The sequence below is a fragment of the Symphalangus syndactylus genome, chromosome 17 (assembly GCF_028878055.3).
Source record: "Symphalangus syndactylus isolate Jambi chromosome 17, NHGRI_mSymSyn1-v2.1_pri, whole genome shotgun sequence".
Lineage (NCBI taxonomy): Eukaryota > Metazoa > Chordata > Mammalia > Primates > Hylobatidae > Symphalangus > Symphalangus syndactylus.
Genome location: NC_072439.2, coordinates 72,108,795 through 72,133,885, shown reverse-complemented (window position 1 = coordinate 72,133,885; position 25,091 = coordinate 72,108,795). Strand labels below are relative to the sequence as shown.

The window sequence follows — 25,091 nt, the reverse complement described above, 5'->3', positions numbered from 1 at the left end:
AGGAGTACCTAACATAGGAACTGTAACACCTGTCTTTTGATGACCCATAACAACCTGCATAGTAGATAACCACCATCACCATTTTCCAGGTAGGGAAACAGGGTCAATGAATTGGCTGACCTGCTCCAGACCACAGATAGCAATAATTTTATTTGTCCTTTTTTTTTTTTTTTGAGACAGAGTTTCGCTCTTGTTGCCCAGGCTGGAGTGCAATGGCACGATCTCGGCTCACCACAACCTCCACCTCCCAGGTTCAAGCGATTCTCCTGCCTCAGCCTCCCAAGTAGCTGGGATTACAGGCATGCACCACCACGCCTGGCTAATTTTGTATTTTTAGTAGAGACAGGGTTTTGCCACGTTGGTCAGGCTGGTCTCGAACTCCTGACCTCAGGTGATCCACCCACCTTGGCCTCCCAAAGTGCTGGGATTACAAGCATGCACCACCCCACCAGGCTGATTTTTGTATTTTTAGTAGAGACGGAGTTTTGCCATGTTGGTCAGGCTGGTCTCAAACTCCTGACCTCAGGTGATCTGCGTGCCTCGGCCTCCCAAAGTGCTGGGATTACAGGTGTGAGCCACCACGCCCGGCCAGCTGGTTACATTTAATCAACAAATTATTAAACTTCCTTGTCTTGTTTTGGGGGGTGACTTCTCTGACTCAAAGGACAACTTATTTCCTACCTATTTATATGTTGATATATTTGGGGCTGTGGTTTGGAGGACTTGGGAGTTCTCTATTCCCTACCCAACTTTAATTGGAGCCCTGTCAGGTTCGATAACTAATGGTGTCATACACCCCTGATTAATGATGCTGCCTGTCCCCTAAACACAGGTGGTTACTGTCCACCTGGCGCCTGCTTGGGCAGAGAAATCATAAGTCTCTTCTTAGACACAAAGAAACATAGGCATTCCCAGACAAATTGCTTTTCCTTCAGACACATTTGTAAAAATTGCCTGGGCTTCCCTGACAGGTGATGGAGTGACCGAGGTTGCTCAAGTAGGAGAGACAGCAGCAGTGAGGCTGAAGGGACAGAGCACCTGACCAATCACTCCCTGAAAAACCCCCAGTTTTCTTGGCTAACCAAGGACATCGGGAAGAGGACATCAGTGCAGGTTCACTGGGTCCAGCTGCACATGACAGGGCCTGGATAGATGTTTCTTAGGACCCAGCAACCTGCTTCTCAAGGCAGCAATAATGGGGACACTGCATTACCCACCATATGGAACTCGGTGTCACAGAGAAAACAAACGTTTCTGAGAGAATTCACACTTCATTTCTCTCTGAGGTCCTGTGATTTCTCTTCATACCCCACTCCCCATCTACATTTAGGCAGGACTAGCAACCATAGCTACATATACAGCATGTCTTAGCCCTGCTGTGGCTTTATAAAAGGAACAGAAATGTTTTAAGAAAATGAGAAGAAAATAAGTAACAACTCAGCAAAATGCTATATTTGGCGAGGACTTTCTTAAGGACATGTTTGGGCCTAAGTAGTGAATTAGCCCAATGGCTGATTCCATCCTGTGCCTGGGAGATGGCAGATAGTTGGCACTTGGGAAGAACTGACTTCATGGATGAGAGAAATCACTGACCTCATCCATTTGCTAACCTTCCTGCCTACCCAGTGTGAAGTATAAGACACAGTATGTGCAAAACACCTAATAGGGCCTGATATCAGAGACCTATGGCCCACTCAAGGCAGCCTGACCGAACCTCTGAGCAACGCTCCAGTTGTTGCTGATCCCAGAGGCCTGAATGAAACTGTAAAGTTGGCAAATTGTTTTCTTGGACACCTGCCTCCACTCCCTCTCATAATTCTTGATAGCCTCTTTCTCTTTGGACAGTCCTTCTGGCTGGTTGGTTTTCTGGTCTGTTTCCTCCATAATACTATAAGGCCCACAAAAAAGAGACTGTATTCTTCCTGTTCACCTTTGAATCTTTAAAAGCTGATATAGATACATAGAGATGATCCCTTACCAGTGCATGAGATAAATGAATGAGTGAATTAGAAAGCTCCTAAGGCTAGGTATCAGGAGACCTCAGTTCTAGCCCAAACTCTGCCATTAATTGAATACACAGCTTCAGATCTGGAGCTCAGTTGCATCATCTATAAAATAAAAGAACAACTCTGATGAGCAACTGACACCTCTTCCCATTCCCATGCTCAGTACAGCCCTAGGGATCCACAGAGGAGGGTCAGGGGCTTTGAGGAGGTATGGGATGAAGGAGACCTTGAACAGACCAGCCTCGGTTCTCCCACCCCTTCAAACAGAGCCACCTGCTTTTACCTATTTACGTATCGGGCTGTCAAATAAGACTGTGTGTGGAAAATAGAGTTCTACAGCTAAGAGAGAGCTTTAAACTATACAAGTAGGTGAACCGTACAGTCCTTTTCGGCTAGTCCACTCATCTGTTAAAAAGGTCCCACCCCCTCAATCACATGATCTCAGTCCACCTCTGCAGGCTCATCTTCCACAATCTCCAAAGCAGCCTGCATGTGTCAGCCCAGCTACACCTTTTCATCTGCCTGAAACCACCCTTTCCTCTATTTTTTTTCTCACTGGCAAAGCCCAGCCCATCCTCCAAGAAGTAACTTAAAAGGCTCCCTCCCCCAGTCTCTGGGCTTCCACAGCAACCAAAGAACCGTGCTCCTAAGAACCACGCTCACCGCACTGAGCTCCAAGAACACCTCATAAATGCTCGATAGTATTAAATACTGGCCTCATGGAATCAGCTGTTTATTAAACTCTTTCCTGATTGAAATATAGATGCCTCAAGGTCAGGAAATCTGTCTTACCATTTGTGTCTCTGTCATTCATTGCAGTTCCTCATTTCATAGCCACTTAACAATGTGTGTGGAATAAAGGAAGGAAATTAGAAAGTCAAAAGTTATTTGGGAAACTGTTAAATTAGCTGATAAGTAGGTTAGGGAATAGTCAAAGTAAGGTAACATATTAATGGGAAAATCTGTCTATCTAAGTAGAGTAATTGGCATTCAAGTGTGAATAACCCCTAGATTTAATCCTTGCAGATGAAAGTACACTTATTTAAAAGTACTTATTTATCTAATGGCTTTCTTTGGTGAAATGCAGAGGGAAATTTAGGTCTTAAGTGGAGAAGCCTTTCTCCACTTATGATCAGGCAACATAATAATTGAATTCATCATATTATAGAAACTGTACCCCCAATAACTTCCCCCTTAAGTGGAAAAGCTTCCCCAATTAAAAATAGAATTTTCCTCCTTTTGCTTACTCCCAGCTGGGTCTTTCTCCTTTACCCTGTTAGGAAGGAGAAGTTTTGCCTCCTGGTTCTAAAAGGGCAATAGGGAATCCGGGTAGGCTGCAAGTGACTCAGCAGAATTAGAGAGGGAGAAGCATGTCATGATTATCTTTGCTATTGGGTTGTGCTCTGTTAAGCACAGTTTAGAAAGGTCAACATTGCATGTAGGCTGTCTGAAAGAACTAAACCTAAGGCTGGCTCTTTATTTACATATATGATGAACCATAGACTCTAACTTGAAAAGAAATTCACATTGAAAAGAACCATATTTTTCTGAAACCCCAAATCACACATCATCTGGGATACATATAAGAGGATTAACAGAGAATACTGCAAATCGAGAATCTCCCGGTACCTTGTCCCAACCCACTTTTCAATGTGGAAGTTCACTCCAAGTTCTAACTGATTTTTAGGCTGGCAAATTATCAATTTAACCACAAATAGTTCTGGGTATAGAAATATAAAACACTAGAAATGGGACAAAATATAAATAGGAATATGTTTACAATAGATTTATATGGCAGGTAATTGAAAAGGTGTCAGACTTGCAGGCTTATTACCTCTAGTCCTGCTGAAATAAATCCTTTATATTTCTGAAGGACTTAGAATTCTCATCTCTGACCAACACTAAGGGAAAATTTCCGTCATGTGGTCTGCAGCATGCAGTCACTCACTGATGGCTGCCTGCACCTAAACATTGGATTTCATATTGATTCTCTCTAGCTATATCAATAAGTACTTTTGAAATCAATATGCCTCTCCCTCTAATCACTTGGTGGATAACCACAAAATGTAAAATCACTTTGATAATAGCATAAGGCAAATATGATTAGAAAGGTAACTCAGGGGCAAAATTTTTTAATGGATTCACCAAATTAAGTAAATATTATTTATATGTTAATCTTTTTTTTTTTTTTTTGAAACAGAGTCTTGCTCTGTTATCCCCACTGGAGTGCAGTAGCACAATCTCAGTTCACCGCAACCTCCACCTCTCAGGTTGCAGCGATTCTCCTGCCTCAGCCTCCAGAGTAGCTGGGACTACAGGCGTCCGCCACCACACCTGGCTAATTTTTTTGTATTTTTAGTAGAGACGGTGTTTCACCATGTTAGCCAGGCTGGTCTAAACTCTTGACCTCAGGTGATCCACCCGCCTCGCCCTCCCAAAGTTCTGGGATTAGAGTCATGAACCACCGCGCCCGACTGTTGATCTCTCATTTAAAACAGTGATTCTCTACCCTAGTACACCCAAATCCATTTTTGGTAATAAACACTTTGTAATGCCTCCTCTACTATTCTGGATGAAAACTAGAGATGGTTACCTTCCTACGCACTTAATTTTTAAAAAAAAAATTATGTCCTGAGTGTGAAAGATAAATCAAAGGAAAGTAATTTTGAATAAAAACAACATCTATTTCAACATGTGAATGATGGGGCATGCGTACATTAGGAGACGCAACGAAGTCGTCAGATGTTTGTGGTCATTTGTAGAACCACTGTGAATACAACTTCCACAAATGCAGACTCATATAGGACTGTTATTTGATGCTGAAAGACCATGAATAACGTTGTTGTTGATGATGGTCTTCCAAAATGATGATCAAGTCGGTAAATTCCAAACCAAACAAATGACAACTGTCTCTCAATTTACCCAGCTGTTGCAGTCTTGGAAAATTCAATGTCTAAAAATCCATGCAAATAAAAAAACGCTTTGTGTGTACATGTAAAATGGAGATAAATTCAAGTTCAAAAATTATAAACAGGTTTGTACTTAAATGAATGTCCACTGGGGCCATCAGCAGTCATATATGATACAAGACAGAGCCTCATTCTGTGAGTCAGTCACATTGCAGAATGACGAACAGCCCAGATCCCTGTCCACTTAATGCCACGAGTGCCCACAATCATCGTGAGAACCATAGACACTCTCACATATTTCCAAAATTCCCCTAGGAGTCAGTACCACCTTTACTGAGAATCATTGGTTCATACAGTATTTTCTACAGGGCTTCCCTCACTAACTAGATGATTAAGAGTTGACTTTAGCTGTAAAACCAAAGAATGAGGCACCAGAAGGGACGCTAAACCATATCTAATTGGCTGTCTCATTTCATCCATAGGAGGGTAACTTGCCCCTCAACACTCAATAATCTAGAACCCTAGATAATCTAGGATCAAAACCACGGTTTCACCAGGTGCAGTGGCTCATGCTGTAATCCCAGTACTTTGGAAGGCTGAAGCAGGAGGATCACTTGAGGTCAGGAGTTAGAGACCAGCCTGGCCAACATGGAAAAACCCCATCTCTACTAAAAATACAAAAATTAGTCAGGCATAGTGATGCATGCCTGTAGTCCTAGCTACTTGGGAGGCTGAGGCAGGAGAATGGCTTGAATCCAGGAGGTGGAGGTTGCAGTGAGCCAAGATCATACCACTGCACTCCAGCCTGGGCGACAGAGTGAAACTCCATCTCAAAAAAAAAAAAAATTCTGTTTCCATGCTTTTAATTTCTTATTGAAATTAGAAAGATACTCTTAAATGTGTTTCTCTTACATACCAGATATTTTAAAATAGTTGAATGAGAACATTTTTCTCAGGATATTTGAGGCTGTAAACATTCAATTATCACCAGTGAGCTTCAATGCCAGGCTAGATGCTCTCTGGTACCCACTCTAAGTCTGAATTTCTCCATACAAACAAATCAGAAAGATTTTAAAATATTATAATATCTTTTACAGTGTGTCCAAAACAATGATTTCTTGGAGCAGAAATTGTCTTATATGGTTAGTGCCTGATCGATTTTCCCACGTTCTCCCCAAACTATAGTCATTAGGACCCCAGCAGGACCTCGGGAAATGACTAAGATTCCAAATGCTCCTTATACCATGCACAGCCAGGGCCTCTTTCTCTAATTCAGACAGCAACGGACTGGTCCATTCACAAGACCTAATGAAGACTTGGCTATTTGCTAATTACCTTTGGCAAGTGTATTCTGGTGGCAAAACAGGTATTTTTAAATTTAATTTGTCAGATCGAATGTTATGGAGAGAATGTTTGATTGCACAAATTCCATAATATTGGCTCTCCAAATTAAATTTGCAATCAAATCCATGCCTGCTTCAAAAGCATCATTTGGAAAAGACTTTACTTATAAATCTTGTACAATATCAGGTGGTAAAGTCGGGTGATGAGAATCAGCTCATAGAATATAGGAGTTATTGGATAATGCTGTTGATCCAATACCAAAGCAGGGAAGTGAGTTGCCTCTTCACTTCCTTCCTCACACGGCACTGAAAGAGCAACCTAATCCGTACGTGCAAACTCAACTCCCGAGAACCCTGAAAACACACGGCATCCAAGAAAATATCATCAGGTTCTTGTATTTAATGCGTGCACAATCTATACTTTCCCCATGGAAGAGTTCTTCAGGCCTTTCTTCAAAGACCATTTCCTCTTAATTTCGGACTCACTCTAACAATTTAAATATCAGGTGTTGGAAGCAGCAATTTAGAAAAGAGGTGGTCTGACTGCTCCAGGTAAGCACTGGGACAGCAACAAGAAGTAACAACTGACAGTCTGACATCAAGGAAGGAGATGGAAAGCTATATTTACAAAGCAAGGGGAGGAGGGCTGACATAGGAACTCAAAATAAATAACAGCCTGGGCCATTTAATGTAGAGACAAACAGTTTCACTATCCCTGACAGCATCTCCATAATACTGAACAATATTGTAACTGATATAAAAGAAAAGCTAAGCTGTGCTCAATAGATTTTGCAGCCAAAAAAATTACAAAGTTCAACATAACAGATGGAATCCTAGAGGGTCAGAGTTAGGAGATCCTTAAGAGAGTCTTTGGTGTAATACTTTTATTTTAGAAACAAGGACGCTGAATCTACAGGGGTGGAGTAGAAACATGAGCCCAGCCTAACTGGTCCAGTGCTTCTTCCATGTAGACATCCTGACAACTGAAGCAGCTGAGGGGCAGGAAGAGATAGTACATCGCATTGAATCATTTATTGTGCCATTGCTTTTGACTTCTCTGTTTTTGCTTCTTTGCATTGATTTCACCCCCTTCCAAATGAGAAGAAACCTGCTCTCTTTATTCACAAAAGAGTGAACTATTATTCCCTGGTTTGTGATGAGAGAACCTCAGGGTTGGCCCTTAACAAAATTGGGACTGAAGCTAAAGTTGACTTTGAGTTCCCTCCTACATCCTCCTACATCCCACCCCTGGTATGTTTCCTCCAAGCTGTTCTATGTCTGTCCAACTCGTTGCCCCACCCACTGGCCCACACCCAGAATTCCTAGCACAAAATAGGAAACTCTCCCAACTCCCAGAAGTTTGGTATGTTCTCAACCTCTTTCTAATTTATTCTCTAATTACATCAAAGAATGAGGCAATATTCCAGTGCATTTCAGATAAAAGTGAGCACATGCATTACCTGGGGAGCTGGTTAAAATGCAGCATCCTGATTCCTATCTCCTGCAATTAGGATTCAGTCGATGATTCTGGTGGAAGTGGGCCCTGAACTCACTTAGGAAAACACATGGCTCTGCTTACATGGCCAGCCTCATCTCCTCCTAATACCTCAGTGCACACTCCCCTCCACCCAAATACTTTATACTCTCTCTCTCTGCCATGTCTTTGCCTCATGTTCCACCTTCTTCATCCAATTAACCCCTACATATGCCTCAAAACCCTCTAAGTATATGTCTCACATCTCGCCTCTCATTGTTACACATTTTTACATTGTCAAGCTTACACAGCCTACAGTGGGCACTGATGGCCTCTCTCTCCTTAAGGGCAGGGGCATACGCCATTTGTCTTTTTTATACCCAGTGCTTCATACCCTGCCATGCACATGGTAGGACTCTAAAAGTGTTTGTTAAATTACCTTTTGTGAATGTGCTAAATTTCCTTGTTAATAATTAGTAATTTATTTATATTTGCATCTTTTATTTACCCCCTAGATATAGTACAGCATTTTCACAGATTGCTCAAAGTATCACTCTCAAATGAGGAGCACCTTCTATAATATGTATAAACTGAAAGAGAAGAAGTTTGTGCATAATATAACCCTGGTGCCATCAAGGGTGGGGGTTGTAATGAATTGGGCCCATGTTCACACAGGATATCTGACACCTAAGGAACATGACAGAGACACACACAAGTGGAATTTTTTCTAAATAAAGATCAATTTCCAACAGTTCAGTAGAATTAGTTCTGATTGCCTTGCTAGTCATTCAAGTTTGCATTTTTCAGAAGTGAGGTTGAAAGAGGTAAGAGTTGGCTCTGAATCAATTCATATACATAAAACTTTGTGTATTTGTTCTGAAATCCTAGAGAGTCTCAGTATTTTCCACCCAAGATTGTTGGCCACAGGATGTCAGCTCATCTCCTGAAGTCCACCATCTGTGTATGTCTGTCCCTTGCAGGTGTCTGCTATGCAGAGTTTGGAGTTCGAGTCCCCAAGACCACAGGATCTGCTTACACCTACAGCTATGTCACTGTTGGGGAATTTGTGGCATTTTTCATTGGCTGGAACCTGATCCTGGAGTACCTGATTGGTACTGCGGCCGGAGCCAGTGCTCTGAGCAGCATGTTTGACTCACTAGCCAACCACACCATCAGCCGCTGGATGGCGGACAGCGTGGGAACCCTCAATGGCCTGGGTGAGACTGCCACATCCTCCTGCCCTCAGCATGCAAACTTACGGAGCCACATAAATAATTTCTCCTTTCAGAAAGCAATTTGGCAAAATGTATCAAAAACCTTAAATATATCTCTCTTTTTCTTTTGCAAAGTAATTCTTTCTCTATGAATCTATCCATCCTTAAAAAATAATTCTAATGTCCATGGAAGCATTATACAAAAAGATGCTCATCACAGCCTTATTTAAAATAACAAAAAGTTAGAGACAGCCTAAATATTCTACAGTGGGACAAATGACTAAGTAAATTGCAAACAAATACTATGTAGCTAGCAATTAAAAGGATGATTAGGGAAACTTGTAATAACATGGATTATGTTTTCATGTAATGTCATATGTCAAAGGATACAAACCATACATGCACATGTCAATAGCTATATAAAAATAAAACCAATGCAGGAAAAAAAGAACTGTCAGCAATTTCTCCAGTGGTTTCATGAGATTTTTTTTCCAAATTTCAATGAAAAAAAATTTAATGAATAAAATGGATTCCAGCCTAGAAGAGGTCAGGGAGGAGTAATATAACAGTGAATGCTAAACCATCAGAAGCTTGTGTAACAAATACCATGAGACCTCAGGCTCCATCCATCATTTGCCATCCACTCTTTTTTTGTTTGTTTTTTTTTTTTTTTGAGACAAAGTCTTGCTCTGTTGCCCAGGCTGAAGTGCAATGGCATGATCTCGGCTCACTGCAACCTCCACCTCCCTGGTTCAAGCAATTCTCCTGCCTCAGCCTCCTGAGTAGCTGGGATTACTACTCAGCTACCATGCTCAGCTAATTTTTGTATTTTTAGTAGAGACAGGGTTTCACCATGTTGGCCAGGCTGGTCTCAAACTCCTGACTTGTGATCCACCCACCTTGGCCTCCCAAAGTGCTGGAATTACAAGCATGAGCCACTGCGCCCGGCCACTCTCCATCTTGATGCCTGATAAACTCACATTCAAGGAAAGCTAAACAATAGTTGAGGAAGCTCTGAAATCTTGCCTCAGAACTTCCAAGGAATGATTCTGTGGCTGTGTCAAGTCATCTAACTTCGATATTCCTATCTCAAAAGAACTGACAAAAATGCTGAGCACCCAAGTACCATGACAAGATAAAAATATAAAGAACAAACCTGTTCTGTGTACTGATTGCATAGAATTTTAGGTCTAAAAGAGTCCTCCAAAATCAGGTCATTCATGTCCTTCACTTTACAAATGAGGTCCAGAGAGATGAGGCAACTTGCCCACGGCCACACATCTGGCTATGGGCAAAAGTACAGCTGAAATTCAAGATCCCTGATAGCTGAGGCAGTGCCTTTTCCACTCTATAGAGGGCAGGAGTCCACTGGCCATTGGGCAAAACCAAGCAGGCAGGGCGTGTTCACTGGTTATTTTTTTCTCTGCAACCACATATACACAAAAGGACAGAAAACCCCTCTTACCATCATTTTCAAAGACACACATTCTTAAATTTGTTGATAAAGAAAAGGTTTGGGAATGGGATGGAAATTTTACAGACTGTAAAATTAAAAATAATGAAGATAGAAACAATTTTCAAACATGTGAGACCTAAATATACATCCCAAATATTCCAGGACGGTTCCCACTTCAAATGTTCTGTGCCATGGTTCCACAGGCACTGTTGTAATTGTCACACCACATAGCCCAATTTTTGGTCCAGGATACCACATCATCTTACCTATCTACCAAATCCTGCTCATTTGCAAATAGACACTTGTATCTGCTTGTGGACTACAGCATAGGCATGTGTAGGTGCACACACACACAGAGTTCCTTTTACAGACTTACTGCCCTTCTTTTTTTTTTTTTTTTTTTGAGTTGGAGTCTCACTCTGTCCCCCAGGCTGGAGTGCGGTGGTGTGATCTCGGCTCACTGCAAGCTCCACCTCCCGGGTTCATGCCATTCTCCGCGAGTAGCTGGGACTACAGGCGCCCGCCACCATACCCGGCTAATTTTTTGGATTTTTAGTAGAGACGGGGTTTCACTGTGTTAGCCAGGATGGTCTCGATCTCCTGACCTGGTGATCTGCCTGCCTCGGCCTCTCAATTTGCTGCCCTTCTGAAAGCTGAGTGCGGATGCACTGGGGTAGGACCAGGAGTTTGCACGGCCCTTCCTTCCCTCCAGACAATGTCAAATCATGTCTTTCCTCTCTAGGGAAAGGTGAAGAATCATACCCAGACCTTCTGGCTCTGTTGATCGCGGTCATCGTGACCATCATTGTTGCTCTGGGGGTGAAGAATTCCGTAGGTTTCAACAATGTTCTCAATGTGCTGAACCTGGCAGTGTGGGTGTTCATCATGATCGCAGGCCTCTTCTTCATCAATGGGAAATACTGGGCGGAGGGCCAGTTCTTGCCCCACGGCTGGTCAGGGGTAAGTTTGTTCCAAACACCTGGTGTTCCTGTCACACATTCTGCCTTCTATCCTGTGACCAACCTAAGACATATTTTCAAGAAAATGCTGTTCTGTTCCATAATTACCACAGCACCCTCTTTATCACCTTTTGATCTGAATTTAGTTGGAATATCCTGAAGAAGTGTTTCTTTTGTGTTGTTGTTTTTCCCCCACAGGCATTTGTTAAGATCCTATTTTATACAAATAACAATAATAGATTCAATGTTTTGGCAACCTGCAATTGCCTAAAATTGTGCTAAGTGGCTTTGCATGTACCATCTCATTTAATCATCCTGATAATCTTGTGAGGAAGGTATTTACATTCTGCTCTTAAAGATGAAAAAAACTCCCATTCAGAGAGTTCAAATGACTTACTGTTAAACACACAATGTAAGTGGCAGAACCCAGTCAGCCAGGACTGCCTGACTGCAAAGTCTGTGCAAGAACAGCTCAGTTCTATAGAATTATCTCTACTATCTACTAAGAGAGATCAAGAAGAACATAAATACACAAGGCAATAAAGGAGGCCAGGGAAAGGGGACAGTAGGGAAGGGATGAGTTTTGCCTGGGTATGAAACTAGGAAAATAACAGTTTTTAATTCCAATGTCAGCATTTGACTCTAGGAGGAGAGTCCCACTGAGGTCAGAGGACAGCTGAGCTGGCCTAATGCAGGGCTGTGCTATAAACTCCATTCCAAAGGCATAGTTCATGACAGGCGGGTTTACCTGGTGTGGTCTAGGGGTTAGCAAAAGCGTGGGCTGGACCAAAAGGATGTTTTCAGATCTCATTCCATGATCTGGCTAGTGTGGTTTATGCTAGAGAAAAATAGGAAGGTCAGAGTGGCAAATTCTTTATACTGACAAGTGGCTGTAAGTTGCACCTGGTTTCTTTTTCTAGGATGACTAAAAATACTTATGTTGTGGATTTATTGGTGAAATTCACTAGCCCACCTTTTTTTTCATGGTAGAACATAAATCAGAGAATTTTGAGCCGTCAGGGACCTTAGAGGTTACCTGGTCCTATCCGTTCACTTAACAGATGAACAACCTAAGGTCAAGAGAGGCAAGTCTGCCTAGAACTGATGACAGAAAGCAAGTCCAGGATTCCACCCACTTTGCTTTTGTAGCTTTTGCTTAGACTGGTTTTTCTCCAACATGTCCAGGGATCAGAAATGTTTCTTGGAGAACACTCAAAATCACTTCTGTTTATTCTGAACCATGCCATGCCGTTCAATGCAGAGAAATAAGCAAGGAAGCAATTTAAGCCAAGATTCCTAGTCTCCTCCTTATCTGTAAGAATTCCACAGAACTACAAAGTTCATCCCTCCTCTTTGAAATGAATAAATACTGAAACTGCTTAAACCCAAAAGAAGAGACAAAGAAATACTGTTGGCCCCATTCTGGATCCCCAGATCTATATTATCTTATGATACAAACTGTTCCTTTCCTATCATATAAGAGAAACAACAAATTACAAGAGTGAAAAGAAGGAATGTTTTCCTGGAACTCAGTAGCATTTTCTTTTTTCTTTTTTCTTTTTTTTTTTTCGACAAAATAAAGCAATTGAATTGTTTTGTAGCTGGAGGCAAGGGGGTTCCCCAAGCAGTAAACTCCCCCCGCGGGTGGGCTGAGAGCTAGGGCTGAGCCTCAGGTGGGTCTCCTGTTCCCTGTGCTCCCCTGCACAGCAGCCTCCCTCCCGGGCTCTGGGAGAGCCACAGTAGAGGCAGGCTGGGATGGGCTGCCGCAGCTCTTCACCTGGGCAGGACGTCAGAGGACTCGGACACCAGCTCCCCATCGCGGGTCTCAATCTTCTGCACAACCATGGCCCTGGTGGAGCTGGTGCGGCTGAAGGAGCTGGAGCCTAGCCCATAGCAGAGGCCAGGGCTTGTGAGGCCCCCATGGGCCCAGCTCAGACCACCTGCAAAGCCGCAGGTGGTCTTCATATGGATACTCATGTTCTGCATCCCAGACTCCAGCCGGGCCCTCCTCCCCCTCCCGCAGCTTCCTGTAGGTGGCGATCTCCATGTCCAGGGCCAGCTTGACATTCATCAGGTCCTGGTACTCACGCAGCTGCCGCGCCATGTCCTGCTTGGCCCTCTGCAGGGTGGCCTGTAGCTCGGACAGCTTGGCGTTGGCATCCTTAATGGCCAGCTCCCCACGCTGCTCGGCATCTGCTATGGGGGCCTCCAGGGAAGCCCTCTGGCCTTTGAGGCACTCAATCTCAGCCTGGAGCCGCTGATGTTCATCTCGGAGATCTCAGTCTTCGTGCGCTGCAGGTCATCCTGGTGCTTCCCAGCCAGCGTCTGCATCTCCACATACTTGATCTGGTACATGCTCTCAGCCTCAGCCCAGCTGCGGTTAGCGATCTCCTCGTACTGCGCCTTGACCTCAGCGATGATGCTGTCCATGTCCAGGGAGTGGCTGTTGTCCATGGACAGCACCGCAGACGTGCCCAAGATCTGGGACTGCAGCTCCTGGATCTCCTCTTCATCCAGCTGCCTGAGGAAGTTGATCTCCTCAGTCAGCCCTTCCAGGCAAGACTCCAGCTCTACCTTGTTCATGTAAGCTTCATCCACGTCCTTCTTGATGAGGACAAATTCATTCTCCATTTCTGTACGCTTATTGATCCCATCCTCATACTTTTCTTGAAGGCCTCCACCAGCCCCTGCATGTTGCCAAGCTCCGCCTCCAGCTCAGCTTCTCCTGGCCCAGAACCTCCAGCTGCCACCTAAGGTTGTTCATGTAGCTCTCAAACATGTTGATCCGAGCCATCTTCTGCTGCCGCAGGAGGCTCCACTTGGTCTCCAGCATCTTGTTCTGCTGCTGCAGGAACCATGCCTTGTCGATGATGGAGGCAAACTTGTGTTGAGGGTCTTGATCTGCTCCTTCTCCTGGGTGTGCATGGCCTGGATATTGGGATCCACCTCCAGGTTAACAGGGCTCAGCAGGCTCTGGTTGAACGTGACAGCGGTGATGCCTCCTATGCCGCTGGCCCCACCATAGCCTCCGCCCAGGCCACTCCGGAAGCTGCTGCTGCTCACTCGGGAGAGGCTTGAGGAGCTGATGTGGGCACCAGGCCCACTCATGTAGAAGTGGCTGCTAAAGGCCTGGGGGCCAGAGGTGGACACCTTGTAGGACTTCTGGGTCACACTGATGGACATGGTGGAGGCAGGAGCACAAGCAGGCAGGCTGAACCAGGCGGAGATTCCAGAAGGAGCTGAGAAGCTGCTTCTTGGTCCTCAATTGCATTTTCATTGTAGCAGGAAAATGTCCTCACCATTTTCTTAATATAAGAAATTATTGGGTCATGGACTTACTGTAAGACTTTGGCCATCAATTAACTTCTGTGCTTTCAGTTTTTCTCATCTATTATGTGGCAAAACCAATTGCACCACATGTTTGCAAAAAAACAGCAAAATCTTGGATGTTTTTATGTGCAGCTTGTTATGGTTGTCAATAGTTAAAACTACACGAGGAAGGAACTAGTTTTTATTGACCACCTGTTAAGTTCCTGACATCGTATTCCATGAATAGTATCTCACTCTTAAAACAAAACTTTTGAGCGGTGCTGTTATCCCTAGCTTAAAAGTGGAGAATCCTCATTGAGGCTGCGAAACTGACCTGACCTCACTTAGCTAGTCAGCTCCAGGGCTGGGGTTTCTGCCCAGATCTGTGTGACTCCAAAGCCCTTTCTACAAATGCAGTACCTTGTGTATCATGATCATTCTCTCTGAGTTTTCTTTAGTAAGCAGTAAGGTAATAAATCTGACATGTTATATTTCCTTTAAACTTTCATGAAGTCATAGAATCTTGGAGGAACATTAAGAGATAGAAAATAGTTCAACTGACCTAGGCTGCGTATGCATTGTTTATGAAGACGTCCTGTCAATGCAGTTCTAAAACTCTTCTTAATTACTTGATTGATATTTAATTTTCAAAATCCTCCTATTAGCTCACCCAAACGGCACCCACTCTAGTTTAGGCCCCCCTTAAAGACTGGAAAGAGTTAATATCCTCTGTGTAAATGTTCTTTACCCATCCTGAAGAAGATGGAGGCACATTTTAGCATTGCCTTTAGCCTTGTGTTTTGTTCTGAGGCCTTTATTCTCTTTGGGGGTCTCCCTTTCCTTCTCAGGGGCTCCACATCCTTCCTCAGTCAGGAGCCTGCCTCATCAAGGAAGGAGCTAATCATGCCAGCCTTGGGGTTCCCCACTTACACATCCTGGGTTCTCACTAACTTTCCTAAGAGAAGATCAGAAGTCAAGCATAAGAAAGAAATGAAGGATGCTTTTCCTAACATTGAACATTTTCTTTGTGACAAACTCTTTCATGTACACTTTTAATTTAATTTTCATGGCAGCCCTGCAAAATAAGTACAGAGATCTCCACTTTTACATGCAAATAGCTCAAGCTTAGAAAAGTTAAAGACACAGATCTAGATGCTAAGTAATAGAGCTGAAATTCGATCCCAGTCCTGGACGGGCCAAAGTACTTATTTACCCCACTGCCACCTGGGTTTGGGGCCATGGAACTGGTTATCGTTTTTTTTGCACTTCCGTTCACTGTCCTCATTCCAATCCAAGCCTACTGCCTTAAGTAGATTTGTCATTGGCCAAGAAAAAAGCTTGGCTGGGAAAGTGAATGTTTTGCTGCAATTCCATTATCCCTAAAGGAAACTTGGGGATGATATATGTCCTAGTGAATGTGCCTAAAAGTATCATCTGAGAACAAAGGACAGCCCAGTGTGAAGATGTTGCTGATTCATCCTCTCTGCACTCTGCCTGGCCTTGGATTTTTATGTAGTACATTTCCTTCCCAGTGAATGGGCCTGGACCTGTTGTTTCTCAACTTTGGTTTCAGGTCACTTTTCCAAAGTCCAGCAAAGTCATTTTGAATTCAGACCCTATTTTTCAAGGTCTGACACTGCCTCATGAGCATGTCATACACCAAGGTAATACACACATTCCTCGCTCTGTTACCTAACAATTGTCTACAAAAGTGTGTTGCCTTGTCAACAGATACATGAACTTCTTCACTCCTTAGCAAAACCCTTACCTCTACCCCTGACTAGGGGACTAGTACAGAGGTCCAACCCACTTTATTCTTCAATTGCTTTAGGTAGGATGGAATGGAGGAAACCATTGTATAGGAGATGATTTATAAGAACAGCATGACATGACTTTCCACACAATTCTCAAGGACTTTGAAAGAGTTAATGAACAATCCATCCTCTAACCATGGACCCCTCATAAACCTACTCTTTCGCCTGCTCCAAACACTTCCTTCCAAAGAAAATAGCTTAAGGAATAGTTTACTCACTTACAGGTTCTGGGTCAAATGCTTCTTTGGTCTTGAACAGTTTAAGAACAACAAACATTTTTCCCTATATCAAGTAACTCTGGCCTTCAGCTGAACCCCTGCTTCCATCTGCAATTCCTCAGCCCTTGAACATTGTTGGATGTGTGCTCCCTTCATGTTATTTGTTCTTGATACTATCTTATGGTTTTTCTTTAAGCAAATAAGACACTCTACCAGCACAAATAGCTCCCAGGAAAATGGTCCATAGCAATCATTTATGGGGAATCCTGACAGCCTCCAAACAAAGGAAAAGTTGTTTTTCATGTTCTCCACATCTGAATCCATTTGTGGGAACCTATTAGCGCATTCCACTGTCACTGGGGACGGGCTGCTAATAGAGCTGGGTCATGAGGGTGGTAGAAAATGCTGTGAAAAGTTGGAATTCTGTTGCCTAGAGAGTGAATAATATAAAGGCGCCTAATTATCTCCCAGGAATCCGGCAGACTGGTTGAGGCAGAATGTGTAAAGGCTGCCTCATCTGAATGCCTCTCAAATATCAGCAAGACGCAGGGGGCCAGTTTTTAGGGACCTCACACACTGAGTAGCAGGCCACTAATGACATTGCTTTTGACAACTAACTAAGCAGAAGCTCTCCAGCAACTAAGGCACGTGCTGCTTTCCCACAACGCCATTCTAGAGGGATGAACTCTGTTCTGGATCAGCTGCCTGAGTTTTTACACCAGGTTGACTTTGAACAACAATCTCAGCTATATCATCAAACACAAAGGTCAGTACTTTTTTTTGAGGCAGAGTCTCACTCTATCACCCAGGCTGGAGTGCAGTGGTGCGATCACAGCTCACTGCAGTCTCAACCTCCCAGGCTCAAGTAATCTTCCCACCTCAGCCTCCCAAGTAACTGGAACTACAGGTGCACACAACCACACCTAGCTAATTTTTTTCAATACTATTTTTTAATTTTGCAAAACTTTAAAGCAAAGAGTTAGGATAACGTACCAATAAACCCAGAAATACACATACACTTGCACACGAACACACATACACACATTTCACCCACCAATTTTATTCACAGATGCTCACCCCTAGGTACCGCACATGTGCTTTTATGCATGGAAGTCTATCCTAATTATAAACACCAGTGGTCAGATCTGAGATCTGGATAGAGTGACGTGGAAAACAGTTTCAGTGGTTCTTTGGGTAGAGACACCCATATACAGTTTCATTTCATGGGTCATTGTGTTTACCAATCAGGGACCATTTGCTTGCAAGGAAGAAAAGCTCATTCAAACTAACTCAAGTAAAAAGATGACCCTTTTTGCTAATTTTATTATCTTCTCTTTAATAATCTGTTTATTTCATCTATGTCTTGTTAGACCAAGTTCGGTTTGACCCTGGTAGGTGTGCTGGTCTTTCTTCTCCATTTGCCTCCGCTCCCCAGACCTGTTCTCCACCCTTCATGCCCTGTTCTTTGCTCCAGGTTGCTTCCTGTTGAATTTAGCCAATGGGAAATACTATCAGGTCAGAAGGCGAGAAGAAAGCAAGGCCAGAGTATTTCTTCCTCGCTGCCTCCCAACCTTGGCACCACACTGGCTGTGCCTCCACAAGGCAGCTCCTTCTAGGAATCTCTGCCCCATACCTCCAGTTCCCACCAGACTCCAGGACACCATTCCACCCCCTACACTTAGGCCTCAGGATGAGAGCTTCTCAGTGTTGCTAAGTCTCTGATGCCTCAACATCCCTAGACAGCTCCCTTAACCCCGCCTAAATACTCCCCAGACCTGCCTGTAGTCCCTCATTGAAATTTTGTTTGAATCGTCTGTGTTAATAATAAATGATCTTGACTGCCTAATGTGGTAGAACCTCCACCTGTCCTGCCTTTGATCTGTCCAGTCTTTCTCCAACTATACTTGCTTTGTAGTCCTACATATGCAAATGCAGGCTAAGAGACATCCTCTTTGCAAGTTTACTTCCTCTTTTCCCTACTTGATCATAGTTAACTTTCTGATAGCTAATCATTATCAGTAATTGCCATCCCTTCTCTCTATCATTTAGAGGAAAGTAACATTTGTTTTATGAATAATATAGATGCGTATTAATCTTGTTGAGTTTGTTACCATAATCGAGATTGCATTTGGGATCTTACAGTATCCTCTAGACTCAATCTCTGTAAAATCAAGCTAGGCACTTTTTGCTCATAACTATATCCCCATCACTAAGCACAGTGCCTGGCACATGGTAGCACTTAGCATACACAAGTCAAGTTCTAAAACGAAGAAGGTAGGGGAGTAGAAGGAGGAGAGAAGGAGGAGGAGTTTGTGCCCTTGGGTGTCAACTGCTCTAGAAAAACAGAATTATAATAATAACACTGGTGGTAAGAGCTAATATTTATTGAGCACCTACTGTATTATAGGACTGCAGTTTACTATATTATCTCATTTTATCCTTGTAACAACACTATGAGCTAAGTGCTATTATTATCTCCATTTAAGTAAGAATGAAACTTAGGCTCCAAGAGGTTAAGAACTTGTTCTAGGTCACCAAGCTAATATGTGGCAGAATCAGCCTGACAGTCTACAAAGTCTATGCTCCTAAGCAAAGTCAATCATGCCCATGTGCACGGCCCTAGGATTTCCTCTGAAGCCTACAGTGGACATCACATTGACTCCAACTGCCGGTACTGCACATATTTAAAGGTGTCCTCTTCATCTTCCACTGAGTCTTCTGCTCTTCAAGTTAAACATCCCCAGGTCCCCAGTTCTTCCTTACATGGCATGGTTCACAAACCTCTCACCTTTTTCTAAGATTGCTTTGCCCAAATTTATATGGTGGTTGTGCCAAGTCACTAAATGATTTACAAGAGGAGGGTATGTATGCATGTATATGTATGTATATGTGTTTTCATGTGTATGTATGTGTGTTTATCTGTGCTTATATGTATTTGTGTGTATGCATGTTTATGTGTGTACATATATGTGTCTGTGCGTGTAGAAGAGAAGAATAAATGTTAAAGGAAGAGAAAGCAGGACCTGTTTTTCTGGGTTTGTTTTGTGGATACTTAGTAGATGTATATATTTATGGGGTACATGAGATATTTTGATACAGGCATGCAATGTGAAATAAGCACATCGTGGAGAATGGGGTGTCCATCTCCTCAAGCATTTATCCTTTGAGTTACAACCAATCCAATTACACTCTTTAAGTTATTTTAAAATGTACAATTATTATTGACTATAGTCACCCTGTTGTGTTATCTAATAGTAGGTCTTACTCATTCTTTCTACTTTTTTGTACCCATTAACCATCCCCACCTCCCCCCCTCCAGCCCCCAACTATCCTTCCCAGCCTCTGGTAACCATCCTTCTATTCTCTATGTCCATGAGTTCAATTGTTTTTATTTTTAGATCCCACAAATAAGTGAGAATGTGCAATGTTTGTCTTTCCATGCCTGGCTTATTTTGCTTAACATAATGATCTTCAGTTCCATCCATGCTGTTGGAAATGACCAGATCTCATTCTTTTTTATGGCTGCATAGTACTCAATTGTGTATATGTCCCACATTTTCTTTATCCATTCATATGTTGATGGACACTTAAGTTGCTTCCAAATCTTAGCTATTGTAAACAGTGTTGCAACAAACATAGGAATGCAGATACCTCTTCAATATGCTGATTTCCTTTCTTTTGGGTATATACCCAGCAGTGGGATTGCTGGATCATATGGTAGCCCAATTTTTAGTTTTTTGAGAAACCTCTAAACTTTTCTCCATAGTGCCTGTACTAATTTACATTCCCAAAAACAGTGTACAAGTGTTCCCTTTTCTCCACATCCTTGCCAGCATTTATCATTGCCTGTCTTTTGGATATAAACCATTTTAAGTGAGGTGAGATAATATCTGATTATAGTTGTGATTTTCATTTACCTGATTATCAATGCCTGTTTGCCATCTGTATGTCTTCTTTTGAGAAATGTCTATTCAAATCTTTTGCCCATTTTTTTATCAGATTATTAGATTTTTTCCTATAGAGTTGTTTGAGCTCCTTATATATTCTGGTTATTAATCCCTTGTCAGATGGGTAGTTTACAGATATTTTCTCCTATTCTGTGGGTTGTCTCTTCACTTTGTTGATTGTATCCTTGGCTGTGCAGAAGCTTTTTAACTTGATGTGATTCCATTTGTCCATTTTTGCTTTGGTTGCCTGTGCTTGTAGGGTATTGCTCAAGAAATGTTTGCCCAGACCAATGTCCTGGAGATTTTCCAAACATCTTTCCAAACATCCCCTAGGGGTAGTCTTATAGCCTATGATTGCGGTTGAAAACGTTGGATGAAAACAAAGTACAAAAAGGTGAATTAGTTCCCTAAGACATAGAGATAGCCAACATATTGATTTATTTATAACCCCACTTATTTCCACAAAGGACTTGAACGTGTAGAATAACTCTGTTTTTATTGGGTTGCCTGTGCTTGTGGGGTATTGCTCAAGAAACTTTTGCCCAGACCAATGTCCTGAAGATTTTCCCCCAATGTCTTCTTGTGGTAGTTTCATAGTTTGAGATCTTAGATTTAAGTCTTCAATCTATTTTGATTTGATTTCTGTAGATGATGAGAGATAAAGGTCTAGTTTCATTCTTCTGCATATGGATATCCAGTTTTCTCAGCACTATCTACTGAAGAGACTGTCTTTTCCCCAGTGAATGTTCTTGGCACCTTTGTCAAAAATGAAGGAACTATCTTAAAGTGAGACTTTTCTTGATCAGGACTACTTAGTGAGCCTGCAGTCTAGCATCCGTTCATCCTTGAAGACCAGTAATATTTTCTAGATAAGTGAAAACAAGCACATTTCCAAGCCTGTGAACCTCCATGTATGATGAGGTGAGATCTATTTTCTCTCCTTGTCTGGAGGCCAAAGACATTTTCCACACCCTTGTATGAAAAACTTTGCTGTAGGGAAAGCAGGAGCTCTCTTCTCTTCTGGAAAGTAGCCATCTAGAGATGGAACTGCTTGTGTTTGAGAAGTTCCTTCTACCTGACTTATTAAAATAGACCACGAGTTTTTAAATTTTCTTGTGCCATGGACCACCTGGATGTCTGATGAAGCCTGTGGATTCCTTATGAGAATTGTGATTTTAAATGAATAGCCTAATTACATAGGAATTCAAAGGAAATCAATTATATTGAAATGTAGTATTAAGTATTTTTAATTTTATTTTATTTTTATATTGTAATCTAGTAACAGTGTGCTTCTCTATTAGGGATTTATATGTTAACCTCTATGTATAATAACTATCATAATTTGAAAGTAGTAATAAGCATAAGTGATATTTCAATATCTCTGCAACAACTCTTATATGAAATGAAAATATCTGATTGCTATTGGTGACACAGGCACAGGTATTGTTAGTTGGTCACCTACATTCATAACTGAAAGAAATGCTAATTCAACTAGAAGGTAGTGAAAAAACATATGTAATTCTTTCCCAGCAAAATTTCTAGATGCCCTGAATTCCATGGCCTCCAGGATAAGAACCCCGGACATTAGAATCCTAGCTGAGAGAAACTGTAGGAAACACCAGCTCATTTTACAGATGAGCAAAGTTTGCTTCTGAAGGTTTGAGAAGATCTTTGATTTTGTGATGTACCTTACAGGTTCTAGTATTTCATATTTTGTCTTATTGAGAAGTCAGTGAGGAAAGTAAGAGTGAAAATTTTGGACAAGTGTCAGCTTGGCACACATTTTGATTTCCATCATTTATAAACTGAATGTGGAGAAAAGAAAAATAAAATGGTCCAGTCTGCAATGGGTCTCACCTCCTGGACCACTGGCTAGGGCTTGCTTTTTTTTCCTCATCCCGTACACACAGGTCCAAAAATATCTCTCACCTTCTAAAAGGACATCCCTAAACATTCAAAGAGGCACTTTTTTACTTAAAGCTAACAACGAAAATACCAAGGTGGGGGACCCTCATTTAAACTTCAATAGGTTCTTTCAAAGAAAGTAGTTACTCTTCAATGGAAGGTTTTCACTGACATTTTGACATATATAATACATTCCCAAACACCCCTGGAGCCATGTGGACTCCAGATGGCTTATATACCTTAAAATGGCTTATATACCTTACTGGAACCCGTAAGGTACATCACAAAATCCTGACAGACTGCCAGCATATGTAACTGGATACCATCCCCCAGCTTTACTCTGACCTCCTGCCTCGTGCCCAACTAGGTCATTCAAGCCCCAAAGGAGCAACAAACAAACTGTCTTTACCCTGTCTTCCCAATGAAGACAATAGAATATCTGAAGATCTGAAAATCTTTTATATCATTTCAGATCTGGAAGTTACCATAGAGCTGATCTGCAGGGGGTACTAACAGTAATTTAGGTAGGATCATTCTTCCTTACGCAGAAGTATCTGAATCCCCTACACTAAGAACCGGAAGCACTTTTTTTTTTTTTTTGAGATGGAGTCTCCCTCTGTCGCTGAGGCTGGAGTGCAATGGCGTGATCTCGGCTCACTGCAACCTCTGCCTCCCGGGTTCAAGCAATTCTCCTGCCTCAGCCTCCTGAATAGCTGGGATTACGGGCACGTGTCACCATGCCTGGCTAATTTTTGTATTTTTAGTAGAGACGGGGTTTCACCATGTTGGCCAGGCTGGTCTTGAACTCTCGACCTCGTGATCCACCCGCCTCGGCTTCTCATAGTGCTGGTATTACAGGCATGAGCCATCACACCCGGCCAATTCTTCTTATCTCTATTTACACATCATAAGAGAATTGCCCACAGCCACACAGCTAGAAAGTAGAGGAGATCAGAACTTGCGTGTTTAGCATGAGTTCCACCATGTTACTCCCTCAGCCACTCAGTCATGTCTGCAGGGCATAGGGCAATTGCAGGTTCCACATTTAAGGCCCTGATGCTGCCCTGACCTTCTGAGTCTGACAAATGCCGTCGTCCACACAGGTGCTGCAAGGAGCAGCAACATGCTTCTACGCTTTCATTGGGTTTGACATCATTGCCACCACTGGAGAGGAAGCCAAGAATCCCAACACGTCCATCCCTTATGCTATCACCGCCTCCCTGGTCATCTGCCTGACAGCATATGTGTCTGTAAGTACCAGATGCTTGCGGGACCCTCCTCACGATGTGGCCCTGGCACTGAGCTCCCTTCTCTGTCAGGAAGGAGTCCTTTCCTATGTCTTCTTGGCATCTATGTGCCTGTCTTTTGTCCCCTGTAGCCCCATTCCCCACTCCCCATGACAAGAAAAAAATTAGGACTCCAAACTGAAGAAGAGGAGAAGCCCAGGCCTTCACTTCAGCCTTGGCCTTCACTCCCACCCCTCCATCCTCACAAGCTCTCGGTGTCTGCTGCTGCCCCAGAGGCTGGTGTGCAGGGAATGGGCTGCCGTCCAAGGAGCTCAGGTCATAGGCTGGCAGTAACGGGTGGGTGTGCAAGCAAAGGCATTGTGGGCCTCTGTGCACTTTCCTCAATGCTCTTCTGTCTTCTGGGAGCTTCCCAGCAGCAAAGAGGCGAGGCTCCCTGCACAGCAGGGAGAGAGAATACATTGTCCTCTACAAACTCTCTTTCCCTTAAATCTGGGGAGGAAAGTGCCATTTCTTTTGGCTGTTGCTCCCTCTTGTTACACCAGCTTAAGTCCACCTTCAGGTTTCCCTACCTAGGGGAGCCCCAGAATAAAGACTTCAGCCTTGTCTTCCTCAGGATCATGCCCCTGAGATACTCCTCATGCTTTGATGCTTGCTCTTGCAGCTCCCATCCCAGAATTTCTATCACAGAAATAGCCCAGCTGCATCCAACATCCGCTTCTGCCCCTGGCAATGGAGAAAATCGGCTCACAGGCCAGGAAGTGTGTGGTTCCACAAACATTCTCAGGTCCTGAGGGGCGCACTCACTTGGGTCACCACAATCAGGAAAAGAGCTGGCAGCAGGGAGTGCTGCCGCTGATCAGCCCTGCTGTTTCTCTTTCCCAAAAAAGACATCTTTAGCAACTAGCTAAGGAAGCCAGACCAATTGATCATTAAGGCAAGCTGCAAAACAGGATTGTTCTAGAAGCCAGAGAAAAACACAGAGCAAACTTGGGGGTCATTTACAGACATTCAGCTGCCTACCCAGAGGTTTCATGAGTGCCTCAATTATCGCCTCCCGCTATGCATACACATGAAAGGGGCTTCATCCTGTCCATACCCTGATTATCCCTGTGGGCAGAATGTTGAGGGAGGGGTTGCAGGGCAGAAGGAGCAGCAAGGACACTCTGCATTTCCCCTTCTACTCCTCCTTCATTCTTGCCCTTCCTCCAGGAGTGGGCCCTTACAACACATACAATAAAGTCAATCATCTCAGTGCCTTCCTTAGAATAGCACTTTATAGACCAGAGTACT

General features: G+C 43.1%; 1 protein-coding gene and 1 pseudogene across 3 annotated transcripts in view; one reads left to right on the top strand and one right to left on the bottom strand.

Annotated features, from left to right (window-relative positions):
• Window positions 1-25,091, top strand: part of SLC7A14 (solute carrier family 7 member 14) — a 135,863-nt gene that overhangs the window by 85,113 nt on the left and 25,659 nt on the right. For all 3 annotated transcript variants that reach the window (XM_063621613.1, XM_063621616.1, XM_063621614.1), the window contains 3 exons: window positions 8,713-8,949; window positions 11,145-11,362; window positions 23,658-23,804. In XM_063621613.1, coding sequence (XP_063477683.1) covers window positions 8,713-8,949; window positions 11,145-11,362; window positions 23,658-23,804 — 602 coding nt within the window. The remainder of the gene's footprint in view (window positions 1-8,712; window positions 8,950-11,144; window positions 11,363-23,657; window positions 23,805-25,091) is intronic.
• LOC134733058 (keratin, type II cytoskeletal 8-like) lies at window positions 11,534-14,678 on the bottom strand (annotated as a pseudogene).